Source organism: Micromys minutus, assembly GCF_963924665.1.
Source record: "Micromys minutus genome assembly, chromosome: 15".
NCBI classification, from domain to species: Eukaryota; Metazoa; Chordata; class Mammalia; order Rodentia; family Muridae; genus Micromys; species Micromys minutus.
Genome location: NC_137984.1, coordinates 5964344 through 5981981, shown reverse-complemented (window position 1 = coordinate 5981981; position 17638 = coordinate 5964344). Strand labels below are relative to the sequence as shown.

The 17638-nt window shown below is 39.4% G+C and overlaps 1 protein-coding gene across 1 annotated transcript in view; it reads left to right on the top strand.

Annotated features, from left to right (window-relative positions):
• RSPO3 (R-spondin 3) overlaps positions 1-17638 on the top strand; it is an 80823-nt gene that overhangs the window by 22731 nt on the left and 40454 nt on the right. Inside the window, exons 2-4 of the mRNA XM_080929482.1 lie at positions 4582-4773; positions 6283-6429; positions 11163-11360. Of these exons, the coding sequence (XP_080785608.1) occupies positions 4582-4773; positions 6283-6429; positions 11163-11360 (537 nt within the window). The remainder of the gene's footprint in view (positions 1-4581; positions 4774-6282; positions 6430-11162; positions 11361-17638) is intronic.

The following is a 17638-nucleotide window of genomic DNA, read 5'->3' as shown; positions in this document are numbered from 1 at the left end:
AGTTCAATCCCAGCAACCACATGGTAGCTCACAACCCTCTGTAATGGGATCTGATGCCCTCTTCTGGTGTCTGAGGACAGCGACAGCGATTGACTACTATTTCCACAACGTTAGCTTTCATAAGATGGTATAATAGGAGGGTTTGAAGGGAGGAAAGGGAGAGATTTTATAATTATATCATAATCTCAAAAAATTTCAGGTACAAAACAAAACAAGATGAACATTTTAAAACAGTTATGATAACGTATGTCTCTTTCCTAGTTGTAATTTAAGCAGTACTAATTTTGCATGAATGTCAGAGATTCCAATTTTAATTCCTGTAAATTGTATCTATTTTTTCAGTAGCATCTGACCCCCTTTACATTGACAAATGTGGGTTAATACCTATATTCAGGGAGAGTTACTAGGTACCAAAGATGCATGTCTCAGATCCTTGATCTCACCTGCTCTCTGCTCAGTAATTTTCAGTATTCTCAAGACCTAGCTTGGAAATTCAAAAATGAATAATCATGATCACATCTACTTCCACAGGCTGCCCAACAGTTGCCATGGTGAATTCTTTTATTTTTATGAGACACGCAAGTGTGCAGTGTCACAGAATGCTTTGAATGTTTCTCCCTTTCAGCACCGTATCTAGGTATCAGCAGAGAACCCACGTACACCCTCAACAAACATCCCAAAGTAAGCTGTTCCTGTATAATGATGTCATATTATGCCACATTTGATAAGCAAACTCCCTTTTCCCCTCAAGCATGTTCTAACTCTCCACCTGCAGGCTTCCTCCCCCCAAGTAGTAACTTCTTACTCTCTTCTCCCTATCAAGAACTAAAAAACCAACTTCCCAAGCACCCTTCTTGTCCAAGTTGTTCTGTTGGTTACCATTTGTGTTTGACTGCATCACCCTAGTAAGCTGGGCCTCTGACCACTACCATACCATTATGCCATAGCTCAATTTGAAGTTACTATGAGCACCAAGTTACTATGAGCACCCTACCTAGAATACCACAACAGGTATCTCATGATCCCCAAGTCTGCTGAGGTGTCAAGGAAAAACCATTCCAAATAGAAATCACAACACATCATTCAGCAGATAGAAGCCTGGCTTGTCTACAAAATGGCTGGCATGTCATGGTCCGTAAAAGGTTTTATAATCTAAACACATCCTATGCCCAGTCTTCTTGACCATCTGATTTCTTCCTTTACCTGGAGCATACACAGTCTTGCATCAAACTCATCCCTGTCTGCTTGTCAGCTGGAGTAACTGTGGTGTTTCCTCTAGCCTGACATAGTCATGTATGTGCTGATAAACTCCAACTATTTCTAAAACAAAGAGAAAACTCTTCTACCGAGCACCTCTGTCCTCTCCAGTGCCCCAGCCCCCGGCGTCCATGACAACAGCGGTAGAGACACTGACAAACACTGTGATAGATAAAGGAAAAGGAACTCAACAGAATGGGCCAAAAAGGCAGGAGCATGACAAACCAAAATTCCATTTTTTTTTCATCTTAGAATCACAAGGTTTTATGGCTGGAAGAGTTCTTACAGGCAATCCAGACCAAAGTTTTCTGTGGTTTCCATATAAAAGTAAAAGGCCGTAAGATGAAGTATGGGGAATTTGTATCTGGTTGTGTAATGCTGACTGTAAGTCCAGTGATCCTTATACAGCACTCATGAAACTTATCACAGCAGTCACCCATAAAAACAGGATCCCAGAATCCCAACTGCAGACTCTTAATGTCTGTCATTTCCCATGGAAATGGTCGTTTAATCCTTCCCAAAGAAACAGATTGTTCGTCACTCCATGCTCAAGCATTGCCCTATTGCACATTCTCTTGATTCCAAACAAGCAAATCTCCACCAAAAAGCTGGGACAACTGAGACTTCCTTGTTCTTTCGAAAACTCTGTGCACCGGGGGAGGGGGGATTACAGAAAGATTTGTTTTACCACAACGTTGACTCGCATCACTTCACTGGGAAAAGTCTTAGAGTCTCGGGGACTTGAGCAAGGTCTTAGAATATCATCCCATGTCTCAGGAAGTGGTTGCCAATCATCAGACAAACTTGGACCTGACTCAAGGTTTTGAACATCCAAATCCAATTCTTTAAATGAAACATCCTAAGGAATGTTAGGGTTTGAGGCTCTGAAAGTGTAAATTATGTTAATATTGATAACTGATTTGTTTAAAGTAGTTTCATAATTCATGAAGGCTCAAGGTACATAAAATTTCAGAACCACATTGTCCATGGAACATGTCAGTGGTAAGGATGTATCGGTGTGGGTCCTATTCATTGAACCTGGGATCATTTCCTGACTGAAATGGAAGCAATTATTTTTTTAAGTATGATCTACTTTTCCACAGATGGGTTTTGTGAGAATTTTTTGCAGGTTTCACTTGGACATCTAGCTTCTGATTTCAATTCTGTTGGAATCTGAACACTTGGGGTTCTCCTATACCTTTCCTTTTGAGGGTATACCCCTGTGTAAAACAGGTTCTCATTTTTCCCTATCCTTCCCTTCCCCCAGTCCCCTGGCATAAAAAATGACCCTGATACTTGGAAAGGAGTTTCTGGTACAAATCCCTCAGGTCCCATAATGGCTAACCCTCCTCGTCTGCTTTATAGGCCCGCCCCACCCCACAGAAGAGCAAGCACAGGAAAAGCAGTCCTCCCTTCCCCTCCCTTCCCCCACACGTTTCCTCAGTTTATTTATGAAATGTCTTGGAATGAGAGCGAGCTGCTTGTGGTTCCTGTGGCTTATTCAGGGAATGGTTTCCTGCAGGCTGGGGAAGCAAGAGGGTCAACTGAGTGACCTCTATGTAGCCAACCCGTATACCACAGCGGGAGGATCTTCATTATGGGTACCATTGCTAACTGCTAGGACAACGTTCTTGCTCCAATGAAGAGCTTAATCACCCAATGTTACTGTAAATACAGATTAATTATTATACCTTAAATACGAAAAAGTACTCCCAGGCTCATGTTTTGAATACTTGATCCTTAGCTAGTAGGTGATAGCATGTGGGAAAGGGGTGGAGCCCTTGGGTGGGGCCTTGCTGGAGGAGAAAGATTATTGATGAAGGAACTTTGAAGTTTATTGCCCAGACACCGGTTCTCCTCCTGTGCTCTGTTTCCTGGTATGGCACCATAAGACTGGAAGGCTTTGTTTCTGCAATAAAGAACTTATTATCAGACATCATCATGAAGACAGATTAATAGTGGCTAAGTCTACAGATGTTTATACCTTCCCCTGTCAATAAAAGAAGTCAGAAATATGCTAAGATAGCTTTAGATACCTGTGTGTTGTTGACTTTTGCTTCTCCAAGGAACATGGTTGACTTTCTAGAAAGTCCTATACAGGACTAGCATTGTATTTGAATAGATAATCCATTTGGAAAGAAGATAACTTTAAACACAGGCTACGTGAAGCATGTTCCTTATTTGGCCCCATTACATAACACATAATCAATGCCTATAATCAAATTAAAAAAGAGGAGGTCAAGTAAGTGATTACTCCAATGGTTGTTTATGTTTGTTGAGGCTTTCCAGGGAGTATTCTTACCTCATGCATTTATCACTTAGAAACCCAGGGAGTGCGATGACAGTGACCCTTCTCCTAGATTTGTTTCTCCTCAACTGCTGTGCCTTGTATTTGAATGAGTAAATTTAAATGGCAGGGGGTGGGGGACAAAGACTCTAGGACTTCTCTCCCCAAGAAACCAAAATAGGAAACAAAAATTACAGTAAGTGCTGGTATCTGATTCATATAGAATTACTGATAAGACTTAGATGTGAAGTTTTTACATGATATCAAACTTAATGGTGAGAAGAAATGTTTTGGAAAAGTATGCTAATGTAGTTTCAGAATCAGTTTGTGTCGGATCAAAGAGTCAAGTATTCTCTTAGGTCAAAGTTGAAATCGATGTTCCAGACCCAAGGTCCTTGCTCAGTCTCTTCACCCAACTGATTACACTTGCTGGAGAAGTCGGAGGCATGTGCTTACCGTCTGTGACACACAAAATCAGGCCAGTTCCACCAGGTTAAATGCACAAAACAAAACAACAAACAACAGCCAACCACAAGGGCTGCAGAGGTGGCTCAGAGGTTAAGAGCAGTGTCTGCTCTTGTAGAGGTCCTGAGTTCAAATCCCAGCAAGCACATGGTGCGTCACCTCCATCTGCGGTCGGACACGCTCTTCTCGCCCACAGGTGCACATGCAGATAGAGCACTAACATATATAAAAAACAAATCAGTAAAGCTTCAGAAGAAAAACACGGATTGTCAAGCCCGATTTTCCCTGTGTACCAAAGCACAATTATATTTTACTGAGATTTTTTAAAATTTTAAATGAATGTTTAAAATTCGAATTAAATATATTTTGAATCTTCAAATGTACAGATTTGTGAGATTTTAAATTTAAAAAAATATTATAGATGGCTTAAAATGAAGGTAGGAAAAAAGTTTTATCTCACTTTCGAACTTTCACCAAGTCGAAAGGTAATTAAAGTAACATCTACATGGAGAAACATGTCATTTATCTACCCACAGCCTAATGTCTCTTGCCTCTCTGCTCTGTCTCCCCAGTGCATCCTAATGTCAGCCAAGGCTGCCAAGGGGGCTGCGCGACGTGTTCAGATTACAATGGGTGTCTGTCCTGTAAGCCCAGACTATTTTTTGTGCTGGAAAGAGTTGGCATGAAGCAGACTGGAGTGTGTCTCTCCTCGTGTCCAAGCGGATACTACGGAACTCGATATCCAGATATCAATAAGTGTGCAAGTAAGTACCCACCCTTCGCATTTCCACCCTTACCTCCTCCCAGGAGATTTCTCCTGATTAGAAGAGCTCTAGTAAGCCTAAGATACTGAAAAATAATTAGTATTTACGTAATATTTGGGAAAACACATACACATAGACTGAGCTCCCAGGACAGGAAAACTTTCACTACTAACTTACAAAAACATCACTCCAGTTTTGTTTTTGTTTTGTTTCTTTGTTTGTTTGTGTTTGATTAAGCAATCTAAAGCCAGAAAGTGATTATTACTAACTGGAAATAAAGTTTATGAGGTCTGTCATCTTGGCCCCCAAATTTCAGCCTTGGCAATGTCCAAACAAGAAAATGTCACCATACCCATCCTTCCCAGCCACCACCTGTGTCTCTGTTTCCTGACACACTGCCACCTCCCTAAGAATGTCCCAGGCCAAGATCTGTCTGGGCAATTTTGTCCCTCGCCCGCTCTTCTGGCATTTTTGAAGCTGTTTGAGCTCTCATTCGAGATTCTAAAGGTGTCCCTTTCTCAGTGAGGTGGCCTAAGGTCATCTCCTCCAAAACAACCGGCCTCGTCCATTTGTCCGTCATCTGTCTGTTTTTCCTACATTTATCTGTTGCTATAGTGATTATTGTTTTCCAGAACACTTACCACTCTGGAACCAACTTTCTTTTAGCCTTCCTGTGTGATAGATTCATTGCTAGATTTGAGCCTCAGGTAAAGTGGCTGTGAATGGGGGTCATTATGGTGACTACTCTACTGGTTTATGCTGGCATTTAGGTAACCATGTTACAAAATATCCATAAAATTCATGGTTCGTGGTAATCATTACATAAGAATCAATTGCTGATATTGTTTACCGTGTCTCCTTCTAGAAGGAGAACTTTGTGAACACCGGGCATCAACCCTGTGAATGGGATCGAACAATATCTACAGTTTTTGACATCTAGTAGACAGTTAAATATTTTAATGAACAAGTAATCCTTGAGAGCAGTAAAAATGAATTACCTCTGTGTGTTATTCAAATTCAAATGAAACATTATGACTATCACTTAATGTAAAGAACTTCTTGTCCAAATGCACAGGTTGTGAGCATCTGATATGAAGCACCTGGAAACAGGGAATATTTCAGGAGGGTTTTGGATTTGAGAGTGGTTGTGTAGACTTTACTGGCAGAATATCCCTGATCTGAACATCCAAAATCTATAACATCCTATAACACGATGTCAGTCATCAATATCTATCAGATCTTAAAGCCTTTGTACTATAGATGCTGGAAATAAAGGTGTCCAGCATATGTTACAAAAGCTATTTCATGCTGCAATCTATACCACAAATTTTAAAGGAGCCACTGATGCACATCAACTAGATGACTTTGGGAGAGTCCTTAATCCAGTCTTTCAAAATAGCACCGAACCCCAACTTCGACGCCAAAGTCGCATGTACAGTAAGAAGATGATCCAGCAGTAGTTTGGAGAACATAACAGTCACAATTCTCTTCCTGTGTTTTTCCTTTCAGAATGCAAAGCTGACTGTGATACCTGCTTCAACAAAAATTTCTGCACGAAGTGTAAAAGTGGATTTTACTTACACCTTGGGAAGTGCCTTGACAGTTGCCCAGAAGGATTAGAAGCCAACAACCATACTATGGAATGTGTCAGTATTGGTAAGGAAGGCCTCTATGATTTATAATGGATGAGAAATACTTCAGAAGACAGTCGCAATCTTACATGAGATCCCGAGAGGCTATATCTCAGAGACCCTATCCATCTTTGTTTACAAAGATACTATTCCAAACCTATGTTCACATAGCCATATTCTGCATGTAGTTTGGGTAATTTAAGAGTGTTCTGCCATTTGTTAAGGACTGTTCATAATTCTTTCAAGCTATTCTGATCATCAAAGGTTTCTTACATTTCAGAAGGAAACAAAGGAAAAGAGGGAAGAGAGAAGAAAGTGTGTTGAGGGCGAAAAACTTAACTGGTTTCCACTTTAGACCAAGACTTAAAAAAAAAAAATCCCTAAATTTGATAACAACATTGTCAAAGTTATTTTCCATATGGTGGTATTTTTTTTCTGATATTGCCTACTAATGATGATATAGCCTTCTTGTCCAGGTATTAAACACACACAAAAACAGTGAAATATTTGGATTCCCTCTAACTGATGGAATGAGACAGTCCGAACTTTGATTAATTATAGGCCTGGTTTTCTGGAGGGGAGGCCCCTCAGACTAGTTGTCTCTCTAAACAACAGATCACGGTTGGGCTCTTTTCTCTCTTTTAAGTGCACCTAGATAGCTATGGGTTTGATGCACACTTGTGGAACAGATGCTAACCCAATTGGGAAAACAGAACAAGAGAACACTAAGTCCCCTGGGCTGTGGCAGGAACCTTTGATGCTGTCCTGACGCTGGCGTGTGTACACAGAGCCTCCTGATTCCATACAAGATAGTTTCCAGGACTGCCCCAGGCTCCCCACAGTGTGCTTCTGTTAGAAGCTGAAGTGTTGGAGAAATAATTTTAAGTTGGTGGCTCAACCATTTCCATATAATTGCAACTTCTGTGTCTGTACATTCTTTACTGGTAGAAAGAGAACAATGCACCTATTGTTTAACAGTTAACCCCAGAAACACTGGGAAACAGCACTGTCAAATCAGTTTGCTTAAGCCTTGCCTAGTCATGGAAACCACAGAAAAACAACTTAGGAAAGGGGTAAAGTGTCCATGAGAGCTCTTCTGGCTGCTCATCCAGACAGCTGATAACTAGAGGTAATAAGTATCAAGCAGTGGAAACAATGGGAAACACCCCTGTGGAATATTCCAGTGTAGGTACTGGAAACTTGTGGGATTTTTTTTTTTTTTACAGAGGAAAAAGGACAGATGCTTACATTGTGTTAGTTGTTGAAGGTGTAACATTTAGCCTTGAAACGCTCAATGTTCTTTAAGACTTTCAGGGAGCATGTTCAACATTTGGCCCTGTGGGATTAGCCTTCAAAGAAAATTGGTTTTTATATCCCCAAAGTTACCTTGTCTATTTCTTACCATAAATTTTAGACGATGATTATGTATTTCAAATATCACTAGCTGCCAAATGACCATTTATTGAACAAATGACTTAGGACACAGTAATACTACAGATGGGCGGTTTCATCAGGACTGGCTCCTTTAGCCTGTTCCCTAAGGGGATATGTCTATCTTGGTATTCTGTCCTAGGCACTCGGCATGTGCAGGCTGGCCCCAGATTATCAGGGAAAGTAATGGCATGCTTCATTACACAAAAGATTATCCAAGTATGGAGAAGCAGGACTCAGAGAGCTGACATGTAGGCTGTAAACCACACAGGTTTCAGTGCTTAGGTTAGTATCTTAATAGAACTTACTAGACAGTGTCCTTCCTCTGCCCCTGTTCTTGTTTCTAATTAGAAGGCCAACTGAGCCAATAGATTTCAAACAAAAACCTATTGCCCACATCTAGGGGTGGCCTGAAAGATCGTTGTCACAATGTATCCAGTCCCCATGGTTTGCAAATCCTTTCAGCCTACATTTGCACAGTTATAAGAGGGCATAGTGTTTCCGATTTGGACAAGAGATATTTGCTTTTCCTCTGCAGTGGAGTTCTGTGTCCCTTGTTCCTCCTGGACGTCACAGAGGGGGCCGGTGTACCACTGCCAACACGGAGACTCAGAGCTCATGCTCTCTCTGTATGTCCCATGCACACGCCGTTAGTAGCTGAGCCCAAGTGTGCCCAGTCCCCCCACCTTCTCCCCGCATTTACTTTCACCACATCCGAGAGTGACAATAAACCACAGTCTGACACTTTTTAGGGTCTAGGGCTCGTGAATTTTTCTGAAATACTTAGTTGATTGGGAGGAAGGAAGGAAATGGTATCCTCTTTTATGGTCATTCTTTTTTATTTTATCTTACTTTATTTTTATTTATTTTTAAATTATTATTCTTTAATTTTTTTTACAGTCCAGTCATTATACCCTCCCAGTCTGCCCTCTGACTGCTCCTCATCCCATACCTTCTCCCCAAATCTCCAAGAGGATGTTCCCATCTCCCACCCCCATCCCACCATCCCTGGGGCCTCATGTCTCTTGAGGGTTAGGTGCAGCTTCGCTCACTGAGGCCAGACCAGGCAAGACCAAGCAGTTCTCTGCTGTGTGTGTGTTGTGAGCCTCAGATCAGCTGGTGTGTGATGATTGGTAGTTCAGTGTCTGAGAGATCTCTGGGGTCTGGGTTAGTTGAGACTGCAGGTCTTCCTGTGGGGTCTCCCTCTCCCTCAGGTTTGTCCAGCTTTTTCCTAATTCAACCACAGGGGTCTCTGGGTTCCATCTATAGGTTGGGTGTGAGTATCTGCATCCGTCTTAAGCATCTTTTCACACAGTTATATCCCAGTTCTACATATGTTTGTACAACCTAAACCGAGCTTTAAAAGCCCTTTTAGTTGTGTATGTCATTTTTATAATGTTTTCATTTTTATAAAAACATATTACTTGCCACATTCTCTTCCTTTTAAAGCATTTCTAAAGGCAAAAAAAAAAAAAAAAAAAAACCTCTTCCTTTCCTATGAGTTTTAACTAACTGATCTGAAGATATCTACCATCTGATCTCATTAGTTATATTTTCTCCTTCAGTGGAATTATGAAAGGGTAAACCAGAATTTCATCTTAACAACTAGCCATCTTCTGATTTTTAGATCAGTAATTACCTATGTTGCAAATTTTCAATTCTGGTTTCATAAAGTGAAAGTACGTGTTTGATTTTATTACCTGTATTTGTGAAAGACCAACAACACTTTGGCTTCCAGATTAAATGCTGCTTCTTTTTCTAACGATAAATACAGAAAGTTAACGTGCAGACAGAGATTTCTTCTTCTGTTTGCCTTCTTGGAGGCATTATAATCTGTATTACTATTTGGCGATTAATCTGGAGAAAGGATACTAGAAGGCAATATTCATAATTGGCGAAAGATAAGACTATTAAATACCGTGGCTGCTTTATTGATGACCAGAATCATAATGGGATAGATAAATGTTAAGTTTATTTTGAAGATAGTTCAATAGAGTTCATTTAAGCTTTGCTAAAACGAATTCATTTTTATATGTCTCTGTGCTGCATTTGGGTATCTGCAAGTGACTAAAATGCCTATATAAATAAAGGACCTTTTAATTCTCTAGATTTAAAATAAAACTTTAATTAAAATTATTTTCTTATATTTAGAGGTTTAATTTTAAATCTCTAGAACACTTAGGTTAGTGTTCTGAAGGTTATTGTTTGAGATAGCCTTGTATAATAATACCCCACCGAGTCAGAAGGCAAGCAAGAGGTTACCAGAAGCATGTTCCAGTGGAGTGAAGTTTGTACTATCTGAAAAATTCACAGTTGGTAGCCATTTTTGTTATTGTAAGTCATGAAGTTTCATGGTCATAAAAACAGGAACAGCATTTTCAAAACCATCCAGGGAAGCACACACTTATACTACTGGAGCTCGAGAGACAGAGACATGAGGGTCATGAGTTTGAGTTTAGGCTGGACTACATATAGAGACCTTGTTGGAAGGAAGGAGGGAGGGAATGAAGGGAAGGAAAAGTAGTACTTTTGGGGTGTGATTAAAAGTACAAACGTCTGCTACAAAAAGCCCAGGAAAAGTATTAATGAAGAGCAGAGAAGCTCTACTCACACAAAGGAAGAAATCTTCACAACAGCTTCAGAAGGGCACGCCCTGCCTTTTAAGCACCACGCAAGGACATCCAGTCCAGACGCAAGTTATTAGCTGTCACTGAAGTGGGCAGTGCCACTGTGCATCTGCTGAGTCACGAATAATGTGTAGGTATTCCGCAGCATGGGAGATTGGGAGGACACTGAGTCTAGGACAAAGACCTGGATGCCGTTTCTGCCTGCCATTCTCTAGCACAGATGTTCCCAAACCAAATGATGTGCCCATGTCTGCACATACCATCTCTTACACTACGAAGGCACATCTGCTCCGAGCTAGAAATGTCATCAGAAGTTCTAGGGCAGGGCCCAGAATCCTGTACTTTATCGGGTCCTCCAGATAATTCTGAGAACGGCAAACATTTATTTATCTAGTCAGCCATTACAATATCCCTCAAGGTCTAGTAAGCATCAGCCACGAGTTACAACAGGGTTAGGAAATTTTCAAATGAGCCTGAGTTAACCAGGTCCACCACAAAAATGCAATTTCGTGAGAAGAAACTGTCCCTACAGCACATGTAGAAAACCTCCTATTGCTGCCCCTTATTTATTTTCTCTTGCCCAATGATGATCTGCAGAATCTATTCTAAAAACTTAGCTGTGCTGCGGTTGTTTGTCTGTCTGTTTCATCGGCAATCCTGCCTCTGCTTGGGAGCCAACTGAGACTGTGTTTGGTTGCAGTACACTGCGAGGCCAGTGACTGGAGTTCGTGGAGTCCGTGCATGAAGAAAGGAAAAACGTGTGGCTTCAGAAGAGGGACAGAAACACGGGTCCGAGATATACTACAGCATCCTTCAGCCAAGGGTAACCTGTGTCCCCCAACCAGCGAGACAAGAACGTGTATAGTACAAAGAAAGAAGTGTTCAAAGGGAGAGCGAGGTACAAACTCACTAACGCAACATTCTTCTTTGAATTTTCCCAACCTGATCATCATTTCACTTTACAGCTTTTGGAATACTTGGCCATATTCCTCATGCTGGAAGCTCGAAATTGTGTAGGAAAAGAACACTGTGGATCTCAGTTACAGTTTATAGAGCTGACTAGTTTTCTTTTATTAGTATGAAACCTGATCACAGCACTTTAGTGTGATCGTGTGATAAATGATAATTTATAATACTGTAAGCATTGGGCCTTGATTTTTTTTCTCTGTGATCTGCCTTGTTAATGGCTAGGAAGTCTCATAAGCCCAAGGCGAACATCATCTGGTGTCAGACCATAACAAGGAACTTACCCCTACCAAAGGAGACATTCCCTACACAACTGCTTACAAATTAAGTGGTGAGAATGTTGAATGTTTCTAAGTTTCACAGTGTGAAGTAGAAGATAAAAACCCCTGGGGGCATTCTGTCTCCATGTTGCTTTTGTAGACTTTTGTATCAGGTGGCAGAAACTGTTAGATCAATATTATATATGTCAGAATGAGTTAAAGTTCCTTGAGCACCAAGGAGAAACTTGAACATAGTGCATGAGTGGAAATAAATTTCACTGAGAGCTACAACTGCTGATTTTTAAGTGGTCCTTTTCTCATATGTCTTAACCGTCTTACTTCAGGACCACTGCCTACAAATATGTTGTATATATTTAAGTAATTATAGGTAATTTTCTAGTGAGCCTATGAATGGCCCTGTCTACAAGCTAATTGTCACTTGACAGCAGTTGAATACGTCTGCAGATGACCTTCCTTAGCTTATTTCAGTCAGCCCTTCACTAATCCCTTCAACATACTTTAATTAAACTCTCCCTTCTGTGGCTGCATATTCTGTGAATTCCTAAAGACTCACAGCTAAGTAGAATCCTCTTTGGGAGTACTATGAAGTTAAGTCCGATGTTTTGTTTACAGGACAAACTAATTTGGTTCACCTGAGTTTTATCAAATACTTTTTATTGTAACAAGAGAATTTATTGCCCACCATGAAACTGTATGGGGTCTTCTGTTACCATTGGAACTCAGAACTTAGTGTACTAAAATTTTTAAAAATAGGGGTTATATTAAAGAGAACACCTAACTTTTGTAAATCTGTAAGAGATTTTGGTGAAAACTTTGTTTCAGAAATGCAAGTTAGCTGGTCAAAATGGTCTTTAAGCATTTGTTATCAATTAATTCTAAACTCTTAGATTTTTAAAAGTTGGCATTAGGAGTCAAATGTTTGAGAACTCTGTTAGTGTGTGTCCATAACCTCAGAGTTCCTTCTGTTTACTAATGATCTTGAAATGATCTACATGTAATGAGCTACATCTGGCCTTAACCTTGTTCTTTCCTATCTAATCTACAGCAGTAATCAGCATGTACATTTTCTTTTAAAAAATATAAATGAAGTGAAGCTTATTCCATAGAGAAGCTAAATTACATTAATTATCTTTTCTCTTTTATTTGAGAATATGCCCATCTAATATACTTCTCATTGTACCTGTCATAAACACTGATGTCACAAATGGTACTTCTTAAGGCTGGAAGCTAGAAGAAAAACATTATGGCATAAATGTGTTTGAGTATCAACCTGTATAAGTTGTATAACATAAGTATGCACATAAAATATGTATAACATAAGCATGCTCGTAACATATGTATAACATAAGCATGCTCATAAAATGTTGTTTCGGTCTTTGTTCCTGTCTTCCATGGATACAGCAACATTTTTCTCTCACAAACTGAGCTTTATGCTAATAGAACAGTATAAAGGTTTTATTGTTTTTCAAATTTGATAATACATGTACCAGTAGGAATTGATTTTTGGACTTGGCATTCCTAGCCCTGCTCCATTTTTTTCTTACTCTCCATTAGTCTTTCTATGAGGCTGTTTCTTTTTTTAAGGTAGGTTGGAAATATGAGGAAGGAATGAAACTGTGGACCTAATTCATCACCTCCTTAATACTTTTCGTAAATTCTCTTAATGCCTACTTATTGGATACATTACATTACCGGGGGAGGGGGAAGGACAGTGTGAGAGAGACCAGGATGAGGGGGGGGGCAATCAGAATGTAGAGAGAATAAATAAATACATTTACAAAACAGTAAGAAGTCCAGGAAGCACAGCTCTGAACTGTGTCCATGCTTTCAATCAACTGTATAGGACATGGGAGCATTCCCCAACTCCTCAGTTAGCCTCAGATACACATTTATGAAGTGGGTATGGTACACCATGAAGCGTTTTGAAATGTAAATGTTAAAAAGAATAAACACTTAGAAAGGCCCCCGGCAGGCTCAGCTGACTAAAATCAGACTCCCGAGTTAGCGTATCTAGATGAGTGAATCCCTTTTAATCTTAGAATCATAAACATAAGAAGCTTTCAGGTGGTTTAGAGATTAAAAACCAAATTGATAAGCACAAGACCTTTCCACCGAGTTTTTATCTATCTATTGCTTAGTTGCTCTGGCTTCAGGGCTCAGAGGTGAACAAAACAGGAGGGGCCTCTTAATTTTACAGTTTCACTACTGAACGATGGGTGAAGCAAATGACCCGGTGTTTTTTTATAAAATGCGTCCTCAAATCTTGATTTGAAACTACATCTGAGATCTGCCTGGGAGGGTCACAGCAGACAGAAATATGCCACTCATGTTTGGAAGAGGTGCAGAACTTGCTTTCAGGATTTTTTTTCCTGCTGAGTTCTAATTGCCGTAGGCAGAAGCTCCAGGGAAGAATGTATCCTGAAATAACTTTCCAAGACACATTCAAAAAAGTTAAATAGAAGGAAAGTGTTTCTAGATACGGAGTGGGGTGTGTTTTGAAAAGATACAAAATATTTTACCCATGTGTTTTTTTTTCTTCCATTTTCCTTGTGCTTCTAATTACTATTAGAAATAAGGTTCACAAAGTCAACATACTTTTTGTAGACCCAATTCCTAATTTTTACTAAATGTACCACTTGTTTACAATTTGAGATTATCGTCTGTAATGTCATGTTGTTCTTTTAAAATCAGCTTTGAATTATTCATAAAATACTATCATAAAAGCTGTTACTACTACAATGTTTTTTCTGTCTTGAACTTTTATCAACTTAATTGCATATTTGAGTTGTTAAAACATATAAGATGTCTCCTAAAATGTTCTATAGGCTAGTATATAGACTTGTGTCATATAGGTATTAAAACTATACATTGAAATATTGAAATACTAATCAAAGAGTAAAGAGTAAAGAAAAGAAAAAAGATGATGCACTGTCAGTGGCTATCAGTTCCCAGTTACTGACTTTTTGATATGCTCAATAAAACCTCAGATCATGGGAAGTGAGACAGGACAGAGAAATGTGTATGTGCCTGAATTTGACTTATAGCAGTGTGCATGTATGTCTGTGTGTGTGTGTGTGTGTGTGTGTGTGTGTGTGTGTGTGTGTGTGTGTGTGATGCATCTATTTCTAATTCATTTCTAGATTCCATCAATTGATTATCTAGTTAGTATTTAGGGAAGTTGGCAAATAATGAAGAAAATTCTTTAACTTTTGTAAAGGATTTTCAGTAATCAAAGGTGTCATGTGATCTGGGAATAGAAATAGGAGAGAAGAGAAATGGGAGCAAGGGTCTATCTTCTCTAAAGTTGAATGAGCACCAACTCTCCCTTAGAAGAAAAGAAGAGCTGACTAAATAGAACAAAATGTCTAGAAGTCCTTCAGGAAAGGAACTAGCATGGTTTATCATACCGTCATTTTATATGAATAAACTATAGATGGCCTTACGTGCCTTCTCAGATTTATAGTAGGATGGAAATCACTGTGTGAAACTATATAAAAGAAGATGAGCTACCTGTTGATGTCTAAATGAGTGTTACTTTACCACCAACATTATAAATGTGTATTACTTTTAGCATCATGGCAAGACAACTTTTTATAAAATCCAAATGAGCTAAAGTTTTAAGAAGTCAACTTCTCTGTTTTGTTTGGGGATTTTGTTTGTTTGTTTAGGTGGATTTTGTTGTTGTTGTTTGATGCAGGGTCTCATTATATAGGTCAGTCTGGCCTGGACCTTACTGTGTAGACTATGCTAGATTGAAACTTCAAATGTCTCTTGAGTGCTGGGATTAAAGTTGTAGTATGAACCACCACACTCAGCTTGATCAACTTCTTAAACATTTGTGACTATTCTGTTGACTTAGAGAGGGGTTACCTACAGGAAGAGTTTATAATAAATAGCATTTCATCACAACTGATAATTCCAGAATATTTTTTGGAAATAAAATGCATGCATTTGTCACTATCAGGGACAAATAGATGAGCTTTTTATTTGACTTACATTGGTGCTCTGCCTCCATGTGTGTCTGCGAAGGGTGTCCTGGAACTAGAAATACACATAGTTGTGAGCTGTCATGTGCTGGCACTTGAACCTGGGTCCTTTGGAAAAGAAGCCAGTGCTCTTAACACTGGCCCATCTCTCCAGCCCTAGATGCATTTCTTATTAATAAGGACTAAAATTGTGCCTTTTCTCTATTTTCATCTCTCAGAAGATCAGCTAGCTTAATACCCTCATCCTTGTAAACACTTCAAAATAAGATCTTTCTGCTCTTTGGTTGTTGTTGTGAGTAGACTAATCCCTTCAAAAGAGTCAGGAGAGACTAGGAGTTGTTTTGTTTCTGATGGGACAACTTCTAGCCTGCTAATAATATGTGTATAAAACACTGAAGTAAATTCACAATATTTTTTGCTACCATTCTTGTACATAGCTAGTCCTAACAAATGGACTATTTGTTAAGATTCTGTGGAGGAGCTTTTGCCACCACTGGATATTTGTACATGGTAGAAAAAAAAATAGTGACCTAAATGGGGAATGCTCAATCTTTGATGTGAAGGCTCTAGTCAACTTTGTAATATAAATGCATGCTCACAAGAACTACTGCTACTTGTATTCTTCTTCTTCTTCTTCTTCTTCTTCTTCTTCTTCTTCTTCTTCTTCTTCTTCTTCTTCTTCTTCTTCTTCTTCTTCTTCTTCTTCTTCTTCTTCTCCTTCTTTTTCTCCTTCTCCTTCTCCTTCTCTTTCTTCTTCTCCTTCTCCTTCTCCTTCTCCTTCTCCTTCTCCTTCTCCTTCTCCTTCTCCTTCTCCTTCTCCTTCTCCTTCTTCTTCTTCTTCTTCTTCTTCTTCTTCTTCTTCTTCTTCTTCCTCTTTTTTATCGTCTCCTCCTTTTTCTTCTTTCTTCCCATCCTAGTTTTTTTGAGATGAGGGCTCTCAACATAGTCCTAACTGTCCTGGAACTCTCTATGTGTACCAAGATGGCTTCAAAGATATGTGCTGCTTCCTAAATGCTGGAATCAAAAGTTTGGACCATCCTTTCCAGCATTAGCAAACTTCTCAATGTTGAAAGTTCTGCAGAAAATAGAAAGACTTTTATTTCATAGCGTGTGTTCTTTGATTTATGTTACTTTTAATCTCAACTTGTGGTTGTTAAGTCTTCTTCATAGTTAAAACAAAATTTCTATCATTAGCTTATCATATATAGGCTCCCAAGTTGGGAAACTCTTAATGGTGGTCAGAATTCATGTTACATAGAATTTGTGGTAGAAATACTTGTGATAGTATTATTCATATAGGCCTGCCCTTCACAAAGTTACAGGGAAAAAATTGTGTCAACATCTGTGTTGGCAAAACCCTTGCCATTGCTACTGTAATGTAATCTACCCACGTGATCCTTGCAAACGCCTATGTTCTTTGAGTTTCCTGTTTCAGGGATGACATTTAAACACCTAATGCCTTTTATCTTTTAATGTGTTTCCCTCTTCATCTCTATTTCACATGTTATGTATATGTTTTTCTGTGCACATTTGTGTGTGTGTGTGTGTGTGTGTGTGTGTGTTTACATGAGTGTAGAGGCATAAGGTTGACGTATCCTCCTTGATAGGTCTCTATGCTACTGTTTGATAAAAAGCTTTTCATTCAACCTGGATCTCAATGCCAGGTTAGAATGCCTTGGCAGACAATAAGCTATTGCATTTCCCTCCCACTCAAACCAGGGCAGGTACTGAAACTCATGCTGTTGTGACATGATATTACAGGCATGCTAGGGATCTGAATTCAGGACTTGTACTTACGTGGCAGGGACTTCGTCAGCTGTCACATCTCTTTAATGCCCTCTTTAATGTGTTTAAAATAACACACACTATTATGTTACTTGAGGGTGTGCTAACTGTACTACAAATATTCTCCAGCCCCAAATCAATGGCCTTGTCCTTGTTAC